Source organism: Aethalodelphis obliquidens, unplaced genomic scaffold (genome assembly GCF_003676395.1).
Source record: "Aethalodelphis obliquidens isolate GAN/ISIS:26980383/991018 unplaced genomic scaffold, ASM367639v1 scaffold14, whole genome shotgun sequence".
Taxonomy (NCBI): domain Eukaryota; kingdom Metazoa; phylum Chordata; class Mammalia; order Artiodactyla; family Delphinidae; genus Aethalodelphis; species Aethalodelphis obliquidens.
The window spans coordinates 29,101,865-29,129,585 of NW_020837958.1; the positions used below are offsets into that span (position 1 = coordinate 29,101,865).

Here is a 27,721-nt window from a genome sequence, read left to right on the forward strand (position 1 = left end):
TTTCACACTGGATGGTGCTCCATGGTCGGGTAGACTAGTTGAAGTTGATAGTGATCAAATCAAGACATTAATTGAGAACAGTCAACGTTATACCATGCGGGAGATAGCAACATACTCAAAATATCCAAATCAAGCGTTGAAAATCATTTGCACCAGCTTGGTTATGTTAATCGCTTTGATGTTTGGACTCCACATACGCGAAAAAAACCTTCTTGACTGTATTCCCGCATGCGATTCTCTACTTAAACGTAATGAAAACATTCCGTTTTTAAAACAAATTATGATGGGCAGTGAAAAGTGGTTACTGTACAATCATGTGGAACAGAAGATATTATGGGGCAAGGAAAATGAACCACCATCAACCACACCAAAGGCCGGTCTTCATCCAAAGAAGGTGATGTTGTGTATATGGTGGGATTGGAAAGGAGTCCTCTATTATGAGCTCCTTCTGGAAAACCAAACGATTAATACCAGCAGGTACTGCTTCTAGTTAGACCAACTGAAAGTAGCACTTGACGAAAAGCATCCGGAATTAGTCAACAGAAAATACATAATCTTCTATCAGGATAACGCAAGACCGCATGTTTCTTTGATGACCAGGCAAAACCTGTTACAGCTTGACTGGGATGTTCTGATTCATCTGCCATATTCACCAGACATTGCACCTTCAGGTTTCCATTTATTTAGGTCTTTACAAAATTCTCCTAATGGAAAAAATTTCAATTCCCTGGAAGACTGTAAAAGACACCTGGAACAGTTCTTTGCTCAAAAAGATAAAAAGTTTTGGGAAGATGGAATTATGAAATTGCCTGGAAAAATGGCAGAAGGTAGTGGAGCAAAAGGGTGAATACGTTGTTCAATAAAGTTCTTGGTGAAAAGGAAAAATGTGTATTTTTACTTAAAAACCAAAGATACTCTTTGGCCCACCCAATATATTTCCTCTAAGCGTCTCTTTATAAAATGATTTTTGTTCTTCCTTATTACATAAGCAATATGTTCATCAGTGTTTATCAGTGATAAATTAGAAAACACAGATAAGCAAAAAAAGGAAAGAAATTACCAATAATCTCATAACCATTTATAAATCACTATAAATATTTTGGTGTATATCTTCTAAGATTTTGTTTTTGTGGCCATATTTACCCTTATGCACACATGTAACAAAATTGAAGTTATATACTAAAATACTATGATATATCCTTTTCTCCATTTGATACCTCTTCCCTTGTAAATAAATTATTCTACAACTTTTTTGGGTATTCATATTCAACCTTGAAAATAGTATTTATTTTCTGATTAAAAGTATTACTTATGATAGAACATTTGCAAAATATATGTAACTTCAAAAAGAAAATATAAAACTACCTATTATTTCAAGACTCAGAGGACCATTAACATTTTGTTGGAAATTCTTTCTTTTCTTCTGTACATAATTTAAAAATATATATATATATTAGTGTTTCTCACTAACACACTCTTTACTAGTAATATGAATAGTCCCACGTCACTAAATTTTCTGCAAAAATATGATTTTCAATGATTTCAAATTATTCCACCATATGGATAAAACCATAATGCCCTCAAATAATCCCTACTATTGGAAATACAAATTGCCTCTAATTATTCATCGCTATGAACAACACTATATTCAACATATATAATATTGTTTTTAATGGCCATGTGGTATCCCATTGTGTAGCTATATCATCTTTTATTGAATGAATCCCTTATTTTTTAATATCTCAGTTGTTAACGTTTTGCTTAAATAAGCAATTCTGTCATTGCTAGAGCGAATCTTTACCCTTAGCCTTAATTTTTTATTATTTTTGACATATTTGGTGAATAGTTGTTTCATCATCCAACAACGTGACTTTTTTTTTTTTTTTGATGTTTTGGAGGTATATAGAAGCAGCATAAGACATGAGGTATATAGAAGAAGCATAAGTTAGAAGCTAAAATTTAGTTGCAAATATGACTAAAACATGCAAAATAGTAACGAATAGTTTAGTATATTATTGCATGGTTCTGATTGCTTCAATGTGTAGTTCAGGGGATAGGAGGATAGTGAGGCCCAGAATAGTCAGGGAGGACTTTAAGGATGAAATGCAGTTTGAGCTGAGCTTTGAAGAGTGGGTTGAGTTCATAGTCAAAGAGAATGTAGTACATTCTAGGGGAAAGGAACAAGACTTGCAAAGGCTCAAAAATTTGATTATGTTTGCTATATTCACAGTACCATGAGAAGGCTATTTGAGTTTAATGTTATTTAATGCCACTGCTGAGCGATCAGTTTTTCATAACTTCTGAAAAATCTGAACAATATTTATTTTAATCTGTTTTTTCAATTTTATTGAGAAATAATTGACATAACATTGTATTAAAGATATAAAATATAATGTATATATTGTGAAAGAATTACCACAATAAGTTTACTTAACATCCATCACTTCACACACGTTTTGTTTTTAATATTTACTTCTCTATCCCTTCATATATGGAAACATCTTAATTATATATATATATATATATATATATTTTTTTTTTTTTTTTTTTTTGCGGTACGCTGGCCTCTCACCGTTGTGGCCTCTTCCGTTGCGGAGCACAGGCTCCGGACGCGCAGGCTCAGCGGCCATGGCTCACGGGCCCAGCTGCTCCGCGGCATGTGGGATCTTCCCGGACCGGGGCACAAACCCGCGTCCCCTGCATCGGCAGGCGGACTCTCAACCACTGCGCCACCAGGGAAGCCCTATATATTCTTAATTTGTGAAAATTGCTTGTATTTTCTAGAAACTTTGCCTAATGATTTTTTTTTTGTACTACTGTATGCTTTTTCAGTCACCTACATATAATTTTTGTACTGTTTAATTAATTGCCAGTGAAATGCTCCTTAGATAATCTGAATCAATATCACTTTAGTCCTTTTATTGGTACTAGGATCCTTTTAAATAGTATTTTGAAATTTTCTTCACTGTTAGGGAGGACTCTGAAGTTAAGGGTTAAGAGAAAACAAACTTATAAGTTTCCTTTGAATGAACTAATGCTTACTCAGTGCCCCATATGCTTTTCTTTTTGTGATGTTCATGTGTTCTGTCATGTTATACACTGGTTGTTTTCACAAGAAAGATCAAAAGAAGAGAAATAATCTCCTTTATGTTACTTTTTAAAATCACAACTAACCAGACTTCTTTAAAATGTTCATAATTATATCCACATTATAACATTAAGGCAAAGCACATTCATTTCATTACCTTCTCACGGAATCAGTGTTTCTGAAAGTGGGGTGCATCAGAATCACTTGGGATGTTTATTAAACTTCATATTCCTGCGCCCCACTCTTTGGGGTATGGGAAGAGGTAAGGGAATCTGTATTTTAACATACTTGTCAGGGAATTCTATACCTTAAAGTTGGAGAAGCACTGCTTTAGTCAAATGTTGTCTCAAACCTCTCCACAGCTGTGCTGCAGTGTCATGCATCAAAACTTGATAGATATTATCACTGTTCATCTTGCCTCAATTGTTAGTTCATAGGACCAGTTTTGTTTTTAGGAAATTAAAGAATAAGTTGAGCTTTTTTTTTCTGTAAGAAAACTTACTTAAAAACAAAAACTAGAGATTCTTTGTCAAATTTCTTTTTCTGATTTGGCATTACTGCCTTTTATCTAACAGTAATCTCTTCATTGTATCGATAGATGTTTGGATTTATGTGCCCCTTTGTTCAGATGAATTGACTATAGACCCCCATTCATGAGAGGTCCGTATGTCTTTTTTTTTTTTTTTTTTTTTTTGCGGTATGCGGGCCTCTCACCATTGTGGCCTCTCCCGTTGCAGAGCACAGGCTCCGGACGCGCAGGCTCAGTGGCCGTGGCTCATGGGCCCAGCCGCTCCGTGGCATGTGGGATCTTCCCGGACCGGGGCACGAACCCGTGTCCCCTGCATCGGCAGGCAGACTCTCAACCACTGTGCCACCAGGGAAGCCCCCCATATGTCTTAAGTTTTAGAAAGTTAAAAAGTGAAGACCATAAATGGTAAATTTTGCCCCTTTCCATTGTTTATAAGATAGTATGACTTAAGCCATTTATGATTTCATCTTCTGCCCGTGTTGATGCCTTTGTGGCATGTTGCAAGTAGTTCTTGTTGCTTTCTTGGAGAAATCATGACTTACAGCTTCTTGTTCTCTGCTTCTTGGTGGTGTTGAGTGACCTTGCACAGATTATGGGGCTGAAGACAGTGTGGGTCATTGGTGTGGGAACCCATGGTTATTGTCTGTGGTGCAGATGGCAGTGACCACATTCCCATGAGTAAAAAATAAGGAACATAGTCTATCTAACAAGTAAGTGACATGAGTAAATAGACTGAAATTAGTCCTGAGAGAAAAAAATGGTACTGTATGGAGCCTAAATTCTCTAAGGACAACTGTAACTCAGGCTGGAGAGACATTTCTAGCATCTTTCAATTTGAGAGTGGTGGGAAAACTCCTCTTTATTATGGTCAGTGGTGAGTCATTTGTAGGTAACCACTTCCATGTAACTGTTGTTTTAAGTTGATCTTCAATCCCTTAGGTTGAGCCAGAGTTTGTTTTTGATTTACAGGCAATGATAGACAAATTTGCATTTGAAATGCAAGTGATTGAAGCATAATTTATCAAATGGTATTACTGATTCAAAAGCCTAGGTCACATTTCTGATAGGGACACTATTAAGAGCTGAAATTGGCTTTGGCAAACATATCTCTGAGTTTTTGTTTGCACAAAGTAGAGAATGAACTAGCCATTCCAAGGAGCCATGTATTAACCATGACTGGCATCTAAAAGAAGGGGTTCCTGTGCATCACTCCACAGTTATTGTAAGCAGTAAATGAAATACAACATATTTCCTGGGGAAAGAAAAGATTTAGGGATAAGGTAAAGAGGAGCTCTTTTTCCTGCCCTGCCCATTTATTTTATCCTTTTCAGTTTATTTTAGTGCAAATGTAATGAGCATCTACTCCGTGCTAGGCATTTTGATAACAATGGGATTGTGGAAAAGATTAAGATTTGGCTCATAGTAATTTAAAGCAGCTTTATTGAGATATAATACACATACCATACAATTTGCTCATTTAATGTGTACAATTCAGTGGTTTTTAGTATATTCACAGACTTTACAATACTCAATTTAATTCAAGACATATTTTTTACTAAGCAATTCCTTAGGTCCAGAGGGGGAAAAACCTCTTTGGCTCCATTCCTAGATCTGTTCCTTCCAACAAAATAATAATACCTACCATTTACTAAGCACTGCCTGCTTTGGGCTCAGCACTGTGCCTAGTTGCTCTACAAATGTTAGCTCATTATATGCTACCAATAATTGTGAAAATAAGTTTTATTCCTACTTTGTATACAATGACAATAATACCTAAATATCTAGCATTTACTGAGTACAATTATCTCATTTAATGTATGTGGAAATGTAATTCTCTAGATTCCATTTTCTTTTCATTTCCTTTCCTACCAGTGATTAACTCTGTAAATTTTTCTTTTTTTTAAACACTGTAACTTTTACCTCATGCTCTTCCTCTAGTTCTTGATGCTTACTGGGCTTTTTTTTGTGAAGAAGGAGAGAGGTATAGGAGTGATTAAGATTTTTAAGCTTCTGATGAGAACAAAGCCTAGATGCTTTATTTATTTCATACAGTTTTTTATTGGGAGAGAGAATACCCATACACAGACAGATAAGGTGAATGCAAGACTACTGGTGGACTGTGGCCAAAAACGTTTGCTTAAAACTCTCAGTTCCGATTTAAAGAGCTATAAAAGCATTTTCTTTTCATAAACTTTTAGGTGTTTATTCTTTTCAATCTAAGATTTGCTTTTTCTCCTTGAAGATGGACCTAACTCTCCTACCAGTTAGCCAACTTCTCTGTAATGTGAAATAATTCTTGTGTAAGTGTTTCTGTAACAAACTTGTCTTCTTGTTAAAAAAAAGAAAAGAACAAATCATTTTTAAATGCCACATGAAAAATGTGTGTGACTATGTGCTAAAGTATCAGGGGTAAGTGTAAGAAATAGAAAGAGGTTTCCATAACTTTGACAGATGTGTAGCTAGAAAACAAACAAACAATTTTCCTCAAACCCCAGCACACAAAAATATTCAGGTTGGCTAACTTTCTGACGCTGATTTAGATATTTTATATATTTTCTGGTGAATAATTAACGTGAATATGGAAGCTAATTTCTCTACTGTTTCTAAATTTAGGGATAATGGGGTTCTTTTTTGATGTACGTATATTTTAGGCTGTGGGAAGAGGGTTTGTAATATAAGTGCCAATTAAAAGAAAAACTTTACCATCCTTATAATTAATAATTGAATCTGAACTATTTTAAATGAAGGGTGTAAATGAGTAAGAAGTTGAAGTGTTCCTTGTAAAATTAAGTTTTTGTAACACTTCGGCTGCTTTTTTTTTTTAAAAAGAAAAAGGTCGAATCTACAATTTCAGATTAGTTCCTTTGATAATTACCTCTATGTTTAGTATTTTTTTTTAAGCAGAGATAATTAATATATTTTATTTGTCCATCTCAGCCTCATATACTGTCATTCTGAGTTTGGGATTTTTCTCCAATGTTATGTAAAGAAACATGTTCTAATGGTTTTATTTTATTTTTATTTTCTAGGAGTCAGAGAATAATAAGTTATGTTCCCTATATTCCTTCCGAAATACCTCTACCTCACCACATAAGCCTGACGAAGGGAGTCGGGACCGCGAGATAATGACCAGTGTTACTTTTGGAACCCCAGAACGCCGCAAAGGGAGCCTTGCCGATGTGGTGGACACACTGAAACAGAAGAAGCTTGAGGAAATGACTCGGACTGAACAAGAGGGTATGTGTGGACTTAACTGTTGGGCTTTATTCTTTTAAAGATTCCAGGCTTAAAAAAAAAATGAGTGGGGTTTTAAGGGCCAGAGAAGTGCATAATTGACACTAGCAAGGAAAAAGTTATTCAGAGGTTACCATGGTGATGGCAGATTGTGATCCATTAGAAGTGTTAAGCAGATAGTTCCATTTTTCTACAACTTTGTGCATTTTACTTGGCTCTTATAATAACAAATCAAGGTTTTAAACTGACTAGAAGCCTTGCTCTGGAAAAGGGAGTACAGGTATTTTCCTAGCCACAACTTTATTTTTTCTCCCTTATTTCCTCTTGATGGATAGTGTTTTATTATGAGAATATCAACTGTTTAAAGAGGAAAAGACCCCTAATTTATTTCTCCTTATTTTTATAAATATTATAAATGTATAAATATTATTATTTTACCTCCAAATGTTGCAGAATTGAGAGCTGAGGGTTTCTAATACTATTACAGCTAAATGTTCAAGGGGAGTTCTTTGGCACATGACACCTACTGAAACATGCACCTTCTCTGCTCTCTCTACAAGAGTCCACTTAGGCTAACCTAGGTCCTCAAAAGTAGATGAAAGTAGACTCTCTAATAATATGTTTAAATTAAATAAATCAACTCTGAGTGATTGCTATACTATGTATATTCTTTCATTTTTTTATGTACAGATTTTAGACTTTAAAATGTAGGATAATTAATGGCTCTGGATTACTACTTACATTGTAAGTTAAATTTAAACCTCTGTGGTACTATAGGGAAATGGGGATTTGATATAAGGGAATTTTTCATGTAAGTTAATTTTATTCCTTTAAAGGGCTCAGAAGTTTAAAAATTTCAAATTAATTTTTGTGATGTGTCCACCACATCAGCAATCTTTGTGGAAGCTTCTAAAATGTATTACATGCTTCCCTATCTTACTGACCAGATTATATGGCACAAAATGTAAACTTTTTTGTTGACTCAGGGTCATGATGCAGTAGAATATGATCTCCAATACCTATCTAACAATCATGTGACCCTGGATAAGTTCTTCAATCTCCCTGAACCACAAAATTTAAAGTTTGGTATGGTAGTAACCTGACTTCTTAACTCAAACATTTTGAGAATTAACTATAATAATTAATGTGTCTTATGAACTGTAAATTACATACATTTGAGTTATTGTGATGATAATTATTATAAATGTCAATTACTTTACCATGCTATAATGTAATGATGCCCCCAGAGAGCTTTGAGATAATCAGGACAGTTGGCTTTATGGTTATTTCTCTGCAATTATGAAACTTTAGAGTTCCTGTGTCTGCTTGATTTAGATATCTTTTTTGGCGTGTGTGTGTGTGTGTGTGTGTCTGTGTATATGTGTGTTTTGGTTTCTCTTCCTTTCATATCAGGTTTCAGACTGTTACTTCTTACCTAGTTGTGAATATTTTCTAATTTGCTTCTTATATTCATCTGTCAATTATGAAATTAGATGATCATAACATTCTGGACTATATTTAAAATATGAACAAACATTTCTGGGTGAGTTGCTAAGAGATTCTGAGCAACATACATGCTCTTCAGTGCATGGACTTCATGCTGACTCTTCGGGCTGCTCAGAGACTTTATATTCCTCATTCATGGCTATTCTAGAATAACTGAGGCTGCCAGATCAATAAACTCTGAATAAATGAGATTGCTAGGTTACCTTTAATTGTGATTCACCAAAAAGATTGTTTTAGCTCTATAAGAAAGAGGTTTCAACATACTTTAGAGGGCTCTGTTGTGTAAAAATAAAGAAATTGATTTGTGATGATTTTTTAGGGGGAGGGGTCTAGACTGCTAGGGAATTTAAAATCATCCTTCTCTTGCAAGTAATGATTAGTGTTTTCTTCTTCATTATTGTGTGTTATAGATTTGATACAAGAGAGGCATTTGTAAGATGAGACCTCTCATTTAAGAGTCCTTTGTTATTATATTCCTACTATTGAAGAATGTTTTTTATGTACACTACAGAACTTTGTTTTGTACAGTACATATATTTTAGGCATCGGAAATTCAGGCATTTTTAGTGCATATCAACGTATATAGTACATTAAGTACAAATAGAAATGATAAAAAGTGTGCTTATCAAACAGATTCCAAAAATCTGGGAGGAATGCTGAATATAATGTATGAAAGAAACAAAAAGTCAAAAGTTTTTGACAAACTGAAAATATAAACTTAAAACTAATCCATCAAGATAAAATTTAATAGGTCTTATTATCAAGTCCAGAGGCTGTGACCAAAATTCCTATCTGCACAAGTAATTACTGAAGGACATTTAAATAGCAGACACATGGTTAAAAAAAAAACCCAACATATGAATTTTAGGTGACAGAGAGTGCAATGGGGTCAGTGCAGTGAATATTGCCAAAAAATTGTCAGTGCTATCCCAGTCAGCATTACTAGAATTACAGTATGTAAGATTCAAGAGGTGTCGGTCCCACTGAACTTCCTGCTCAAAAGAATGCACCTGAAGTATTGTGTTGAGAATTACTACACTTTAAGAGGAACTCAGAAGCGTTGGGATATTCTCAGAGGAGAACAAATGACATGCTAACAGACACAGAATTATATAATAAGAGGAATAATTAAAGGAACTAGTAATATTATCATTATATTATCATATAATATTATATATCATATTGAAATTATAACAAGACCAGCTGTCTAACAGTGTAGCTGTCCATGTATGGAAAGACTTTCTTTGAAAGATAATAAATTATCTTTGGAGGTATGCAGCAATCTTAATTGCCATTTTAAAAGGTTATTTTAGACGAGGGGTAATTGGTCTTTTTCTGCCAAGACTATGAATTTTTATGAACAATATGCTTATACAGTATTCTATAGTTCATGGCATATTTTTTATAGCCCTAATCAAGAGCTACATAGTATCATGATTATTTTTCTACAAGTTTTCTTCTTATTTTGCAAGGTGCTATATTAGAACTGAGGGATTCTTACTTTCTTTCTTTCTATGGCTGTGGATCCCTTTGGTGGCTTGGCAACGCCTACAGGTCCATTCTTATTTTAAATGCATAAAGTAAAATCCATGGAATTATGAGAAAATGAATTATATTAAAATGTTAAATAATTTAAAAATTTTTTGATATGGTATGAAGTACTACTTTATTAATGCATTAAACACAAGATCTAATGGAGGGACTAAAAATACAATTTTGAAGTAGTGATAAGTATAAAAGATATTTTGAGATATCTTCAACAAGTACAATGTGATATAAAAATATATTGTTATTTTATTGGTTACAATGTCACAGATATTATGAATTTATGGTTTGTTGCCTGCATCAATAATTTAAAGAAATGCAAATTTTCAGTTAAAAAAATTGGTGAAAATGAATTTTTTCCATCCAAGTTCACAGACTTCCTGAATTCTATGGATAGACTCCTGGGGTCTGTGGACCCTAGGTTAAGAACCACCGTGCTACATGATATTGCACACCTATCATGAATAAAACAATAGTCTCTAAATTTAAAGAGTTCATATTCTAGTAAAAGGTGTAAAACATATACAAAATGAACTCTTAATTCATATTTAATATGTGATAAGTTCCATGAGAACTACATAGATAAAATGTTATAGGAGTTTACAAGATAGATTGTGCCTGCCTAGGAAACCATGGAGAGGTTCTATAGGAAAATGAGTTAACTGGTCTTGGAGAATGAAAGGATATATATGTAAGTAGAAATGGAAGGGAGGGACATTTCAGTCAAAAGGAACAGGCAGAGAGCTTTAAAACAGCCTTCAGGTTCTACTTTAAAGTATGTGAAGATGCATATAGGGTATAAGACTGAAAAGGTAGGTTCTGTTCATCACAGTGGCCCTTAAATTCTTGGCTAAGAAGCTCAACCTATATGAAAGTTATGGAGGAACCACTGACTGTTTTTTAGCAGAGTAAGTTGATGGATTAGAGCTTTCCTCCAGGAAAGTTAATCTGGCAGCACTGTATTGGATGTATGGGAGCACAGAGAGATGTTAAGGAAATTGTTTCAGGCTAGAGATAATGAGGGCCTGAACTAAAGCAGCAGAAACAAGAAAGGAAGAAGGGGTGCATATGGAAAAGATATCGGAGGTAGAATTGTTAGGACCTGACATTTAAAGTGAGGAGATCAATAGAGAGGAGTGGTTTAAAGGTAGCTCAGAGTGAATAGGAGGATGGTATAACAGTTAATGAGAAAAGTAGACAACATGTTTTGGAGATGGGAGTAATGAGGATTTCTATTTTTTATTTTGAGTTTGATGCCTAATTTTAATCATTTGCTTGGAGCGATAGAACAGAACAGTGTGATGGGAGAAGAGAAATAATTATAGAAAAGGTCATTAATAAGCTTCTGATAGATTTCTGATTCTATAATATTATAATTATACTCTAGGTCTAAGGAGGTAAAATAGCTCCACCAATATTTGCCTGGCTTTGACTTTTTAAAGCCCCATCTCCTCACCTGGGACGTCCTTTATCCCATGGGATGTATAAAAGCTTTCAAATGCATTACTCACCTCTCCCTCGCTTCTACTTCCTGGTTTGAAGACCATACTTCATAAGTGACAAGCTTGTGTGATTGCCATAATAAATGACCTTTCCTGAGTCATTCTTGTCCTGGAGAACGTTTTGACTATATCAGACTAAATACCTTCCCCCTCATTTCCCCTCTTATACAGTAACTGATCTATAAAAAGTTTATTTATTATGGTCTATTTTAAAACAGTATCTACTTGATAAAACAAAAACTCTCCATTAGGTAATAGGAAAGTTATTCTCTTACAGGTAGATTCCTTGATTAACCAAATAATTGTCCAGTATTTTATCTGCCATTCTCTCAAGAAATGTCCTCTCCAGAGCAGTGATTTGACTGGATTGCTGAAACACTGATGAACAAAGGTGTTCTGTCTGAAGTGCCTCCGCTGAAAGTAAGATTTGTGGGAAAATAGGCAAGGCTTCTGTTTTGTTCTAAATTTAACCCTGAATTTTTCTGCCATAGATAGATAGGTTGGTAGGTAGGTAGATAGATAGATAGGTGTGCAGATGCATGGAAAAATGGATAGATGGATAGAATGAATGAATATCAGAATCTACCTTTTAAAACACTGTTGATATTGGTGGGTATAGTGTGTAGAAAGACTTTGATTAATAGATTCAGTTTTAAATGGTTCTAAGATAAAAAGCCTTCAGCTGGGATTAAATGATGAATTTTAGTTATCCTTGTATCACCCATCTTGTTGCCAATGTAGCTGGGCTGTAGCATAAGCGACAGTTGTCAGAAAATGAATACTTTAAAAAGGACTTCTATATCTAAATACATATATTTAATCAGAGAGTCCTTTGGCTTCTGAAAATAAGTTGTCTAATGAGAATTTCATTTGAGCAGCTGCGACTGAGGAGGTCAACAGGCATTGCCTAGGAGAATATGGCCCAGCTGGTTAAATCTGGTTGTTGTCGTGATTTAAATGGTCAAGTGCTGCTTGTAATCCAGGACCGTCTGTTTGTAAAGGGAAGAGTGAGTGCTTCAGCATAATGTACAGCTGTTTTAATCTCTCTTTAATAATAGTGCTTCAGCCACTATCATGTCTTGTATATCATACTACTAAGTATATGATCCTAGGCTGGGTGAACTGGTTTGGGTCAGGTTCTGGAGTCATGTGAGATTGCAGAGAAAGGGATGCATTGATATAAACCTCAACTCTAACAAAATAAGATTTTCTTTCTGACTTTTTGCTCTTTTAAAAGACTATATTTTAGTTAATAATTATTGCGATCAAGAGGGAGTGATGAAGTTTGTAGTTAGAAATATTAGAATAAATGTGTTCTCTTCGATAGAGGCCATAAACTTAATGGAAAGTATGCAGAGTTTAGGTACAGTTTCATAGAATGTATGTTGATCAGAAATTAGAGTATTTGTCCAGTGGAATTGTGTGCCTCAAGATATGATAATGAAAGTATGTGGATTCATTTGACTGTGTATGTAGAGAAAGGACAGGAGCATTTGAGCTTTGGATTCCTGGTGGGATAGGCTTTCCAGTGGATTATGCAGCTGTTACCCAGCACAAGAATGAACACGTGTTTATGTATCTGATGGATTATTATCATTATTCACATCTCTAAACAATAATTTGGATTTCTACATATATTTTCACTGAATTATATTTAGTAAGCGTATATGTTGGTATGTGTTGCTCATCTGATAGCTTTTGCCTGTGTGGTATAGTTTAAGCAATGGGAGAACTCATTTTTGAAAGCCATATGTTTTTTGAGTAAGCTAGATCTGGGTTTGAATATAAGTTCTAATATTTAGCGAGGCAGTATAGTGTACTGGTTAAGAGTGTGGGCGCTGTCGCTATGCTGCCTGAGTTTGAATCTCAGTTCAACATTTACCAGGTGGATGACACTGGGCATCTCTCTGTGTTTTCTCAGCCAAATATTGGACATAATTATAGAGCTATCATGAAGAGATCAAGATTTAGTTAATGCAACTAAAACATTTAGAACACTACCAGCACATAGTAAGTGCTCAATAAATGTAGCCAACATTATTTCTTAGTCTTGGACAAATTATTTCATCCTTTGGTGCTTCAGTTCCTTTATCTGTAAAATTGGATAAATGATGTCTACCTTGCAGGGCTGTTGTGAGAATTTGACAGATTATATATACATAAAACACATAGCTTCTATAATTATAATTTATTATTACTATTACTGTTATAACTACTATTACTGTTATTATTTGAAGGAACATTTTGTAAAGAGAAATATTACAGGAATCTCATCCTGCACCACAGACAGAATCATAGGAAATGTCCCATGGTGTTAGGATTTAGCATTTGGCAGCAATGATATACTTGTTTTCTGGAAGAGCAATCCAGCTTAACTCTCCTTTCAGGCTCTTTGGAAAAGCTGATACTAAAGTTTTCCCACTGGAAGCCAATCTTCCCTGCTGAGAAATATGTGGAATATGATGCTGTCAGGGAGAGAGGTTGGTAAAGCCTTAGATGAGGTTTTTAGATACTATCCAGTTAAGAGCACTGTGTTCCTGTTAAAAAAATCTATTAAAAGGCCATGCTAAAAAAAATGTAAAAGTTTAACATTCATACCATGCTAGAACATCAAAAGAATCTTTTAAGGCAAAATTTATGGATATTAGGTTTTTGCCTCTGTTCTGATTGAAGGTTATATTGGTGAAGTATTTAGAGTATCCGAGATCCAAACCTTTCTTTATATTTCTCATTCATGGGAGAAGGTTTTGGATTTTTGCATAAAAATGCATTAAGTATTCATCATGAAACCCCCAGAGTTATTATTTCAAGTAAGTTGGAAATTTCAGGTCATTTAAATGCTGAAGTTACCCAAGACCACTCATACTCCAGGTGAAGAAGCAGTCAGGTATTCAGAGTGATGCTGATGTGACTTCATTTTAATTCATTTTTTCTTCTCTTTAAAATATATCTTTACTCCCTTATAATGTTTGTGTCCTTGCTCCTATTTTAAAGAATTTTTATCATAGTCATAGCAAATACTAACCTAGTGCCAGATAGTTTAAATAAACATATTTCTACAAGTATTACACAATTAGGGATTAAAATGAGGAGCTAGAACTACTGGTTTTTGAATTATGGAAAAAAATAATGTTTCTTATGTTATTGCATTAAGTATATTTGCTTTCTAATTCTTTAGAAACTGATCATCCTCTCATATAACTTTATAAAGGATGTAATTAGCCTGAATCCTGTGAACCCTAGGCATTCTGGACAAATCTTAATTATTTCAATTTGCTGTTGTTTTGCAACTCCCATTTACAGTGTTGGCAATGTCCTAGTTGGTTGAATCCTCTTCTCAACTTCATTTTGTGTGTCTCTGCCTTGAAAAGTTACTTCAAATTTCTTGGCCCATTTCTATCTCTTCAGACTTAAAGATTCTTAAAGTTTTTTCTCTATGAATGTTAAGAACAGATGTAGGCAGTTGCTTCTGATTTTTCCTCTTACTGACCTGGGAAGCAAGGTGTTCCTTGGCATTTTGTTAAGAGGATGCAGCTTCCTCTCCATGGTTTGATGAAGTTAAGTCATATTCTCATACAACTTTTGAATCTGTTAAGTTGGAGAGGATCATTAACATTTTGCATTTTTTCCACTGAAAATCATTAGATAGACTTCTTCCAGATTTATTCTGGGATTCTCAAAAGTAATAGGGGCCAGTTTTTAAATCTGTACATTTTTTCTTGTACAATATATGTGTAAAATCCAAAGAAAAAATGAATAGAAAAGGAAGTTGCAAACTTAAATATGTGTTTATTATTTAATATTTGATTATATATATTATAAGGCATAAAAATAAAACAAACACCTGTGAATTCATCATCCAACTTCAAAAATGTTTTCTTCACCTATTCAATCCCTTTGCCAGAACTTTGTGTTTGGAATCTTCCTTTTGTCTATATTCCTAAATAATATATTGTTTAGTTTTGTTTCAGAACTTTATAAAAATGGTATTACACTGTAACCTTCTATGACTTGCTTTTTATACTCATAATTATATTTCAAGATCAATTTTGCTGTGTGCAGCTGTAGTTCATTTTCACTTTTGTATAATATTTCACACACTCTCCCATGGAATGCTATATAGGAGTATACTCTCCTGTTTACTGTCTCCGGACATTTGGACTATTTCCAGTTTTCTGCTAGTACAAACAGTGATGGTATGAACATTCTTGCACCTGTCTTCTGATACACATGTGCATGAACTTCTTCTATAGGGTGTATTCCCAGGAGTGGAACTGCTGTTGACAAATTTTGTATTATTTTTTCTACTCTGTTGGAAAACATTACACAAAGAAGTTGGGGCTGCAGTGTGTGTGTGTGTGTGTGTGTGTGTGTGTGTGTGTGTGTTTAATGTGTGTGTGTTATAATTTTTGAAAGGCTTAACTATCTATACCTTTTGGTTCCACTTCCTCAAAATGTCTAGCCCAGGTTTCCTTTTATCGCTGAGCTTTTCAGAAGCTTACAAGAGCTTTGATGGACCCTTCACTGCAATTTTTCTTTTTCCTTTTGTTGTCTCATAATAAAATGTCTTCAGCCCTTCTTTTAAGTATGAGCACAAGTGTATTGTCATTCTCCCTCTGGACTATGATTACTAAGTTTGTTAGGAAACACACTTTTTTTCCTCTTTTGATTCCTTTCATTGACGTTTCCACCTCTGTGTGGTTTTTGAATTAAAGTAGTTCCTGATCTCTAACCTTATCAGGTTCATGATCATTTTTTCCTTAAATACCTACTTCAAATTCAAAATTAACCAGCAAACCCTGTTGATTATTGCCCCTGCTCTAACCATTCATATTGGAATAGATATATTTTTCTAGCCAAACAGTTGGCTTATTAGCTGGAAATCTTCACCTGTTTCTTAAAATGTTTTATCTGGGAATCCTTTCAGCTGCAGACTGGCCTGAATTTGATGTGCATTCTTGCTTGACTCTGGTAACTTTCTGGGTAATACCTAATAATTAATTAATTAGTTAATTAATTGATTGATCTTAGCACTGCTTTCTTAATTTAGAAAATGAGGACATTGGTTGAGCATTAAAGGCCAAATTCTAAAATTCTATGTGCTTTGATTTTCTTTTAGAGTTTGTATCTAAAGTTCAGCATCCTCTATCTGTAATTTTCTTTTCAAACTGTTTTCAGAGTAAATAAATCATCTGAACCAATATCATGATTCTTTTTCTCTTAATATGGTTGAAATTGTCCTTTACTATTTCCAGTCTCTTTTTTTCTGACGTTAGAATCTTTATAAAGATAGAGATAAAAGCTGCCATCAAGTTTTGATGTCTGAAAAAGTCATTGTCTGTAATGAAGTACTTACAGACAAAGCCATGGATAATTGGCTCAGAAAATGCTATACATGGTTTGAAAGATTAGCAAACGGAGGGCGAGTTTAGTAGGGTGTGATGATCCAGAAGAAGGTAAAGGTCAATAATTCTACCTTTTGGTAGAGCTGTTGTAAAGGGGATTTGGGCCTTAGAGGGAATTCACGGCCATATTTATTAGCCATATGAGGCTATAGGTTTACTGCTGAATAACTGTGACACTTAGACCTATCATAGCTTTCTTAATGTATGTCTTGAGGGTTTAAGTATAACTGAGGAGCCATCACTTAGAGGCCAGACAAGTACACTCACAATGAAGTCACAGAATATAGGCCATGCCCTAGCATGGGGAAGCAGAAGTTAGAGGCCTATGGCCTGTGGACTTCTCTAATTGCTCTCATGTAGTGAATTGAAATGAGTAAATACAAATAGAGGGTTAAAATAAGTGGAGATATAATGAAGAATAACTATGAAAAATGACAAAGTATTGAATTATTTGCAAGAACTATGGTACCAGCAATAACAGTGGTAGAATTACTTTGCTACTAATGTGTGATTTTTGAATGAAGGCAACCAATAGTCAACGGGCAGTTTTGAGTGACTAACAAACCGTGTGCACTAGGATGCCACTCCACTCCAAAATGCAGTGGAACTTAGCTTAACCTGGAATTTTGTAGCAGGTCCTTCAGAAATACCTCTAATCTTGTACTTCTTACTCCTGTCACAGGTGTGGAAGAGATGGGAAATTTAAGAATTAATGCATAAGCAACATGTTTTTTTGGAGCAATCTCCTTTGTTTCCAGGTAGAAAAGGGAGACTGGGGAAAACTACCTTATATACCTAATGTACAAAGTCCTAAAAACTATTCTTTGATCTTTTTGATAATGTTGGACAATATTTATATAGTGACAGTGTCACTTTGGAATACAAAGGATAGCAGTAAATTAATGTTGTTTGCTTATAAATATTATTGTCACCAAACTCATGTGCACAAAAGCTCATGTATTAATTTTATTTCTCCATTAGTAATTGTAATTTAACTCTTAATCCCCCGTTCTCACTAATAGAAGGAAGTCTGGTCTCACTTCCAGGTAAACTCAGTTACTTCAGGATTTAACTTCAGTCAGTAGAATTATGCCCCTTTCCTCATGGTTTTATCTGATATTCAGAGGGTTTAGGCATTTTACTGGCATTGGAACTTTGGTATTTGGCCAGTGATCATCAATCTCTATTATGCTTGGAAATAAAATTCATTGCTTAAAATCCGAACATGGTACTCTGGCTTTCAAGACTCATCTTAAACTTACATTTTTTCTCAGGCCACTCCAGCTACTGGATCTTTTTTTTTTTTTTCCTCAAGCATGTCTTAATTCCTTTGTACTTCCTCTTCCCTGTATATAGAATTATTTTCCTTAGATTTAAGTATGTTGGTTTCTTTTTATTTTATTTACTTTTTCTTCTTTCTTTCTTTTGAATACATTTCTTAGATATGCTCTGTTTATTTAAAACAGTAGCAAAAACTTACTGTCTCTGTCTCGCTGTCTCTAGCTACTCCACCATTTACTCACTTTGTAGTCAGTATTAGCTTCAGATGTTAGGTGTATTCTTGGTACCTGATGGAGACTAACTTCTTTGAATTTTTTTTCTAATACTTATTATCTCCCACATATGCTGTGCTTTTTCTTTTTGCTTTGATGTGACTATAATTTGGACATTTCTTAATCATATTAGGGCCACTACACATCATAAGAATTTGATTCCTAGGGTTCTTTTGTAATCTTTCTCTAGTGAGCATTCTGATTAAGAAACTTGAAGTGCAACAATCTCATGGCAAACTTTCTTATCTAAAGAGTCAGCTCTGTGTTAATTTGAATTAGTTATTTAGTCCAACATACTTCATGCTCAGCCATTATCCCTACCCAGAATAACCTTTTATCTCTCCTCTTCTTATCTAAGTTTTCCATCTATCCATTTTACAATACATAAAATCCAGATCACATCTTGTCTTCTACTGATGACTGTAGCCCTCTTTGTCTAAAATTTGTGGAGTCTTAAAAAAAGTCAAACTCGTAGAAATAGGGAGTAGAAAGTTGGTTGTCAGGGTCTGGGGATGGGTGGGGGAGACAGAGAGAGGTTGGTAAAAGGGTACAAACTTTCAGTTATAAGATGAATAAGGTCTGAGGATATAATGTATAACATGGTGACTATATTTGATAACATTATATTGTATACTTGAAAATTTCTAAGATTAGCAAATCTTAGCAGAGTAGAATTTAAATAGGATGAGGTGATGGATGGATGTGTTAATGAACTCAGTGGGGGGGAATCGTTTCACAGTGTATCTATATATCAAATCATCACGTTGTATACTTTAAATTTCTTACAATTTTCTTTGTCCCTTATACCTCAGTAAAGCTGAAAAAAACCCATATACCACTCCATTTATCAATAGATTATAACTCAATATTTGCTATTTTTTAAATTGAGATTTTTTAATTGGGTTAATTATAGATTCACATGCAGTTGTAAGAAAAAATATAGAGAGATCCAGTGTACACTTTGACCATTTTCCCCCAGTGATAACATTTTGCAAAACTGCCACATACTGTCACAACCAGGTTATTAACATTGATACAATCCATTGATCTCATTCATATTTCTCCAGTTTTAATTGTTCTCAGTTGTTGTGGATATGTGTATTAGGTTCTTTACAATCTTGTCACCTGTAAATCACCTATATAGATTCATGTATTCACTACCACAATCAAGTTATGCTCTTTTATAACCATACCTACCTCTCTTCTACTCCAACACCCCTTACCAAATGCCTGTCAACATTAATATGCTCTTCATTTCTAACATTTTGTCATTTCAAATATGTTACATAAATGGATTTGTACAGTATCTATTTTTTTGGAATTTGCTTTAAAAAAAAAAAAACCAGCATAATTCCCTGGACATTCATCCAAGTTGTTGTATGTATCAGTAGTTCATACTATTTTTTAATTGCTGAGCAGTATTCAGTGGTATGTATAACATGTATGTATCACAGTTTATTTAACCATTCACCAGCTGAAGGATGTCAAATCAAACATCCGGTTTTTGGCTATTACAAGTAAAGTTGCTATGAACACTTGTGTACAGGTTTTTGTGTGAACATAAATTTTTATTTTTCTGGGATTCATGGCCAGGGGTACAATCGCTGGGTTGTACGGTAATTGATGTTTAGTATTATAAGAAACTGCCAAACTATGTTTCAGAATAACTGTACATTTTACATTCCCACTAGCAACGTATAAGTGATCTAGTTTCTCTGCATCTTTGTCAGCATTTGGTTTTGTCATGTTTATTTTAGCCATTCTGATAGGTGTATAGCGAAATCTCATTGTGGCTTTAAATTGTATTTCTTTTATGGCTAATGATGTTGAGCATTATTTCATGTGCTTGTTTACCATCTGTATATCCTTTTTGGTGAAATGTCTATTTGTGTCTTTCATCTATTTTTTAATTGGATGTTTTTTTACTGTTGAGTTGTGAGAGTTCTTTATTATTCTATTTACTAGTTCTATGTTGAATATGTGATTTGCAAATATTTTCTCCCAGTCTGTAGCTTGTCTTTCCATCTTCTTTACTATAGGGTTTAACAGAGCAAAAGTTTATAAATTTGAAGAGGGGCAATTAAGCAATTTTTAATTTTATGGATCATGCTTTTTGTGCCAAGTCTAATAATACTTTGCCTAGCCCTATATTCTAAACATTTTCTCCTATTTTTTTGCTAAAAGATTTATAGTTTTATATTTTACATTTAAATCTATAATCAATTTAGGGTCAATTTTTGTATCAGGTGTGAGGTTTAGGTCACATTTTTGTACAAGGTGTGACATTTAGGTTTCATTTTTTGACTTAGCAAGGTCATAGGATGCAAGATCAACTCATAAAAATCAATGGCATTCGTAAATGTTAGCAATGCACATATGAAAACCAAAATTTAAAGCCCAATGCTATATATTATTTCTCCAAATAAAATGAAAAGTCTAGGTACACTTAACAAAACATGTACAGGATCTGTTGCTGAAATTACAAAATGCTGGTCAGTGAAATCAAAGAAGACTTAAATAAATGGCAAGACATCCTGGTCATGGATCGGAAGACTCATAGGACTGGTAAAGTTGTCAGTTTTCCTCCAAAAGATCTATATGTTTAATGCAATTCCTATCAAAATCTCAGCAAGACTTTTATGAACATAGACAAACTTATTCTAACATTTATATAGAAGGAGATAGGCCCTAGAACAGCTAAGTTAATCTTGAAAAAGAATAATAAAATGTTAGGAATCACTCTACTCAATATTAAAGCTTACTGTAGCTACAATAATCAAAACAATGTGGTTTTGGCAGAGAAATAGATACATTGATCAATGGAACATAATAGAGAACCCACAAATAAAACCACCAAATTATGCTCAACTGATTTTTGACAAAGAAGAAAAGTATTATTTGCTATTTTACATTTATGGATCTTGCCTCCCAAGAAGATTTTAATTTTTGAGGACACAGACCATATCTTTAGTCTATCTTCAGACACCGAGTATAGATCTTAGCATATAATATGCATTAACCTAAAAATCTGTTGATTTATAAAAGATTTCAGAGAGACAAATATTATTATGGCTCAGAGAGGAATAGATTCAATTTTTAGGGAATGCCCCTTTAGTTAAGCAAAGCAAAATATACATATTTAAATGCACACATATGAATGCTCAGTATTTCCATAAGCATTTATTAAGCTCTTTCATCTGGTAGTGTAGTGGGTGAGGAGAGGTAAAAGTGCAGAAAGAGGGAGAGAAGAAGATGAATACAGAGATGAATAGATACTGGTTTTTAGTAACCCTCAGTTTAGTGGGAGAAACACATGCACATAGAGTAATTATATTATAGTAAGTGCTATAGCAGAAGGAGCTATAAAACGCTGGAGTACAGAAGAGGGAACTATCATTTTGTCTAGAAGATTTAGGAAGGGATTTATAGGCATTTGAGCTGGATTTTTGATTAATTATAAGCTATTCATAGTGAACAAGAGACATAATAGAATCCCAGATAGAATAGCATGTATAAGTTTTCAGTGATGTGATTAAACCTGTGAATGTGGTGAATTCAAGAGGTTTGGTGTAGTTAGGATAGGAGACGTGACTAAAAAAATGGATTGAAGCCATTGTAAAGAGTTTGAATTTTATCTTTTGGGTAGTAGGGAGCAGTAGAGAGCTACTTAAAGTAGGAGGATGAATGACATAATTGTATACATTTCTTAGAAACGTAACTTTGGTAGCATTTTGACTCTCAGTTGGAAAGAGACAAAGCCAAGTGCGGGGAAATCTGTTAGTAGGCTATTTTAATGGGCCACACATGTACTGATAAGAGTCTAAACAGCTAAGGCATTGACAAGGGTTAGGGAGGAAGGATCAACTTTTAGATATGTACTTGAGGTTGCTAGTTAGGTGTGAGGTGTGAGGTTGGGAAGAGAGTCAAAGATGATTGAAGTATCCTGGTAGAGAGAATCAACAGTGAGGCTACGAAGATGGTGAATATAGATAGATGAGAAGGTTTAGGGAGAAGGTTTGGGTTTAGGCATACTGAGTTTGAGCATTCTGTGAAGGTGGATATACCTGGCTGGCAAACGTAAGACTGACTATCCTGGAGACTAGGAGAGAGCTCCCTTTCTTATCATTGTTATGGATTTAATCTCCTTTTAGAGAACTCATTGCGATTAGTCGTTGTTGCTTTCAGGTGGCATCATATTTGCTACATAGTGGAAGCTCTATAATCTAACATTCTGTTCATGTAAAAGAAGAGGATCGACTATAGGCCAATATGGCTCATGTGTGTCTTACGTGTTCAGGTAAATTTAATTAATCTTTTAGCCCAGTGTTTCAAATTGTTAGTAGCGCGGTTGTTACTGGGAACTTGTTAGAAATGCGAATTCTTGGGCCTCACCCCTTACCTACTGAATCAGAAACCCTGGGATGGGGCCTAGCAACCTGTGTTTTAACAAGCTCTCCAGGTGCTCCTGATGCACACAAAAGATTGAAATTATGCAATAACACCTATACTATACTGTGCTGTACTATACTACACTGGACTATACTGTACTAAATTCGAAGCCATATAATATGTTACCATGAAATCATCTTGCAACTGGGCAACATATTTTCAGCCATCCTTATGACCAACAATTGTCTAACAAGTCATAAAATAATGGATAAATTGATTTGATTAAGAAGTAGGGTGAAAGTACAAGCCACAGGCTATATTTGGCAAGGGGTGTAGCTATTATCTTCTCATTTTATTACTCTTTCTTTAAAACTTATTTCATTTAAGTTTGTATCTCCAAGTAGCTAGAAAATAAAATTTATGTGGTATCATGAAGAAAAATGAAATTCAGGACTACTTTAGTGGTTTAGCGACCAGTTAGGGTGATGGTGTTAGGGGCTTTAGTTAAAGAAGAAAATCTAATGAGAGAAAAGAAAAGTTACTGTGTGGTTTCAAATGTATTCATCTGGATTCAGATTTTATTTCAGTTTCTTACCTTGATCAAAGGTGAGCACTCAGGTCATAGCATATGACTCCCCTTATCTGAGGGTGCTTAATAGATATTATTGGATGGTGAACCAAATTTAATACAGAAAACAAAGCCCACAGTGTTTGGGCTTAAGAAGGTTAACATTTAATTGCCAAACAAAATCATGCATTCTTGTTAGACATGTAGATCTAGAAGTGTGGAGGTGGCTAGCGCATAAGTGAATTTCCTAGTTCCTTAGGTGAACAACCTCAGGTTTCTTTGGTGATGAACTTTAGTTTCCGTTAGCCCCGCTTGCTCTGCCATTCCTGCTGTTTTGCAACAGGACTTAAAAGTGCTTTAAGTGCTTGTGACCGTGGTAATGAATGAAAATGTCTTTCCAGCACTGAGAGGATTGCATTAGACTGAATAGTCACCTCACTTGTAGAAGCACTATTAGAGTGGGGCAGCGGTAAGTAAGGATAACGATTTGTGTCCACTGCTTATTTACTGAAAATTGTCAATGTATTATTTATTGAGAGCTCTCCAGACAGTGCTTGTCAGAATAAAAATGTCAGCTCTGAGCAAAATGTTATAATACATAATAAAAATGCTAGGTATGCATTTTAGGGAGACAACTAATTAGACCTGCTTTTTCTTAAGGAGGGGGAAGTAAAAATGTCTAATATTGTGGATTTTCTCCATTTATATAAGTCCTTTTCTACACGCCCCCCCAGCTCAGTATTTGGTTTAGAAACTTACCATGCCTGAGCAATAATTTGAACAACTTTGTACTGTTGCCATTAGACACCCCAAGTAGTGAGGAGACTGGCTAAAGGAGGAAGGGCCTGGCTTGCAACCCCACAGTGAGCAGCTGCCCTCACCTCTGTGTTCTGTCTGGAATTAGAAGATGTCACTTGCTCCCTGAGCAGTGCTTGTGGAAAACTGCCTCCAGTGTAAACAGCATGAAATTATTAGGCTTATTCCTCAGCCGTGCTAATTAACCCCAAACAAATTTCACATTAAGGAAACAGAATTCAATCAATGTAAATGTTATTGCTGTGTATTACTGTAAGCAATAATATAGTGGCTAAAATAATTAATTATTTTGGATTTTTTTTAAAGAAAGTATTTTTTATGGTGTTGCAAAATATTTTGCAAAAGGATTATTTCCCTTTTCTTCAGCCATTCCTGGCATAGAATATAAAATACCCGTCTGGTAAAGCATGGGTGATATGCAGTTGTTTTTCACGGGAAGGGAAAAAAGTATTTTGGAATGAGTGCTCCAGGTTTGCTTAGTCTAATATATTTTCATTGGTGATACATATACAGATTTTGTCTCCTTCTACCTATGGTAGTTCACCCCTTATCGGAGCAATTTCCTATCGTTTTTCCCGTCATCACCAGTGATTATGATGGTGGTGGTGGGAATGATAAAAAAGAGTGATGGTTAAATACACTCCACTTCTGAGGGAAAAAAAATGAAATGCCACTTTATTGCATTTCAGGTTTTGGGAAGCAATTGCCAATAAAGATTTTTCCTGTTTTTTGTTTTTAATCTGGGTTCACATAGGAAGTCAACTTATCCTCTTCAAGATAATTTTCTTAAATTTTTTTGGAAAACAACCAGATTTGTAAATAATTTCTTGATTGTGCCTGTGATAACTTTGAATAAAATTTATCATTATCATCATCTTCATCATCTTCAAATACCTTTAAAGACATGAAGTACAGAAGCCAGATGACATGTAATTTTATTTTTCATGCAGTAAAATGCACATTTGATTAATATGGAATTATTTATCAGTTAAGCGATAGCATGTTCTATGGTGTATGAAACACAAATACGATTTATATTGAAATTATTCTGAGATATGATATATCCTTTAACCAATATATACTGACAAGTGCTAAATTAACTTTGAAATTTAATTTAACAAAATGAGTAACATAAAAAACAAAATGTTACTTTTTGCAGATTTAACACAAGCCATTTCTTTGTAATTTTACTGTCTTCTAGTAAATGTCAGTCTCTGTCCTTCTCAATCCTCAATTAGTTCAGTATCCTATTTCATGGCCACTCTTTAATTCCTTACTTTTCTCTGTTAAAACTCTATCTTCATTTTGACAGGAGTATTTAAACTTTTCATTATAACTTACAAGCATAATAAGCAGATTATACTAAGTATTTACAGTGATGCCAGAACTAATAACGAGAACATAAGTGTTCCAAGGAATAGTGGGAGCATGCTACTAAAAAAATAAAAAATAATAAAAATGTTTTTTATAATGTAGTCGAGAAGAAATTAAAATCTTGTGGGAGAGTTGTTTTAAAATAACATCTGAATGTACATTTATTTGATTTTATTTTTTGGTTTCAACTGATTTCTTTCATATGGTTGCTTATATTTTGGTCTATTTCTTTAATGTCTACAGCTAGAGAGTGATTTTCTTTTTGACTTCTCTGGACATTTATTTTCACCTTTCCAAATAGAAAACCTTGGATTTTTATTTATTTGCACATTTAGGAAGCTGATAATGTACCAAAGGTTATAAGACACTATATTCAATAATTTTAAAATTACATAAAATTTAGACAATGAAGAATTTGTATTGAACATTTCTATATGTTTCAGATGTTTGTTTCTGAGTATATTTAAAGTAAAGCTTTAAATGATATGCAAGCTATAGCAAAGACTATGGCATGGTTAAATATTATAACTGGCACTTGGGTAGCCCTCTGGCAGTCAGGACGTTTAGAAGATATTAAGCTGTGCAATTTCTATGATTAATATTCCTGTATTTTAAAGTTATACTATAATATAATACCAAACTAAAAAAGTGTGATAAAATTCTAGAATAAGCATCTTAGAAAAACCTGTATTAGTATATTTTAAAATGAGATGCGAAGGGTTTGCATCCAGTACTTTATTCCCTCTGAGACTGTAATTGACAAACTGCAGTAATCATGCTTTTATGTGTTTTTCTCCTTCTACTGAATTCATTTTTAAAAATGAAAGTAAAAAAGGTAAAAAGAGGCTCCAGAATTTTGAAACCAAGTGGTCCTGAAGTGATGGGAAAATAGCCAAGGTGTCACAGCTAATTTCTGACCCTGTTTTATGAGTTCTGCTGTTCCTTATTCCCCCTGTCAGCCTGGGAATCCCTGAGGCTGTGCAAACTGGCCGAACTTCACTCAATTCCAGTTTTATATCCCCTTTTAATAATGTTGAGTCTATTCTGTCCAACTTTGATTCAGACAACCTGCTTGTCTTGAAAAAGTGATATATTTAATCAGTGACTCTGTCTCCAGCATAGCTCCCACTGCGTGTGACTAGAGCTGAGAGTACTGCAGTGGTCTGTCACTTCTGTTTGAATGGGTAATGTGGAGCCCATCAGCTGAAAAGACAGGAGCTGGAACTGCTTGTTAGGACACATGATCAAAAGCCACTCTCTGCTTTCTGCCAATCAAACCTCATGTCGCCTTGTGGGGCAGACATTAGATAGATTTTTTTTCTGCCTTACACTGTGGGCACTTTGCCAGTTTGACATGTGAACTGTTACAAAAAGATAGCAGAGTTTCGACCGCTTGCTGACTGCTTTAAAATATTACTGAACACTTGTTGTCAAAATGAAATTTTCATAATACTGTATAATGATAAATGCTTTGAAGTATTATTATTCAGTGTCTTTATCTTGTAATTTGTGGATTTGTTGTTGTTTTTGCTAGGGCAGAAGAAACAATAGACAATAGCTTCTTGGGTGAAAGTAAGAGAGACAAAACCCTGTAAATCGATTCAATTGCAAAGCCAACGCAACTGTTTGACCGATAGTTTTGAATAAGATGATAATTGCTTTGTGAAAATAACATTAGTGAATTAAATGTTATTTTGCATTCTCTCCCCTCTGCTTTAAAAATTATTTACTTCTAAGTCAGGAAAGGAGAGTGGTTTATTTTGAAATTTAATTCAGGATTTTATTCCCTCTGCTTATTGAGAAGATGGACAGATTTCTAAATTCAAAGACATTCTCTGATTTGCAGCTGTCCTGATGGATATATTTATTCTGTTTTTTCTTTTTGTCATCCCCTGAAGAGTCCCTATTATATCACAATCTTATCTTTGTACCCATAGCAACCCTGTATTGAGGGTGGCATGACCTAACTTCTAGGCTTTTTAAGAGAAGAATGAGTACCTAAGTACTTTTGACTTAAAGGGCATTTCCTGCAATTTCCAAACGCCCAGATAACTGTTCTAATGCTGTTAAATCTTAGTTGGTGCTTTGATATCTCCAAACTTGCCACTTGGTACTTGCTATTTCTTCTCTAATGATCATTTTAAAAGGAGTTAAACATTTTCACCAAAACATACCATGGCAATCTAGTGGAACTCATTTAAACAGTGAGCTA

At 34.4% G+C, this 27,721-nt stretch overlaps 1 protein-coding gene across 1 annotated transcript in view; it reads left to right on the plus strand.

The window, feature by feature from the left end:
• SOX6 (SRY-box transcription factor 6) overlaps nt 1–27,721 on the plus strand; it is a 620,818-nt gene that overhangs the window by 262,263 nt on the left and 330,834 nt on the right. The window contains exon 5 of the mRNA XM_027115294.1: nt 6,647–6,854. Within this exon, the coding sequence (XP_026971095.1) occupies nt 6,647–6,854 (208 nt within the window). The remainder of the gene's footprint in view (nt 1–6,646; nt 6,855–27,721) is intronic.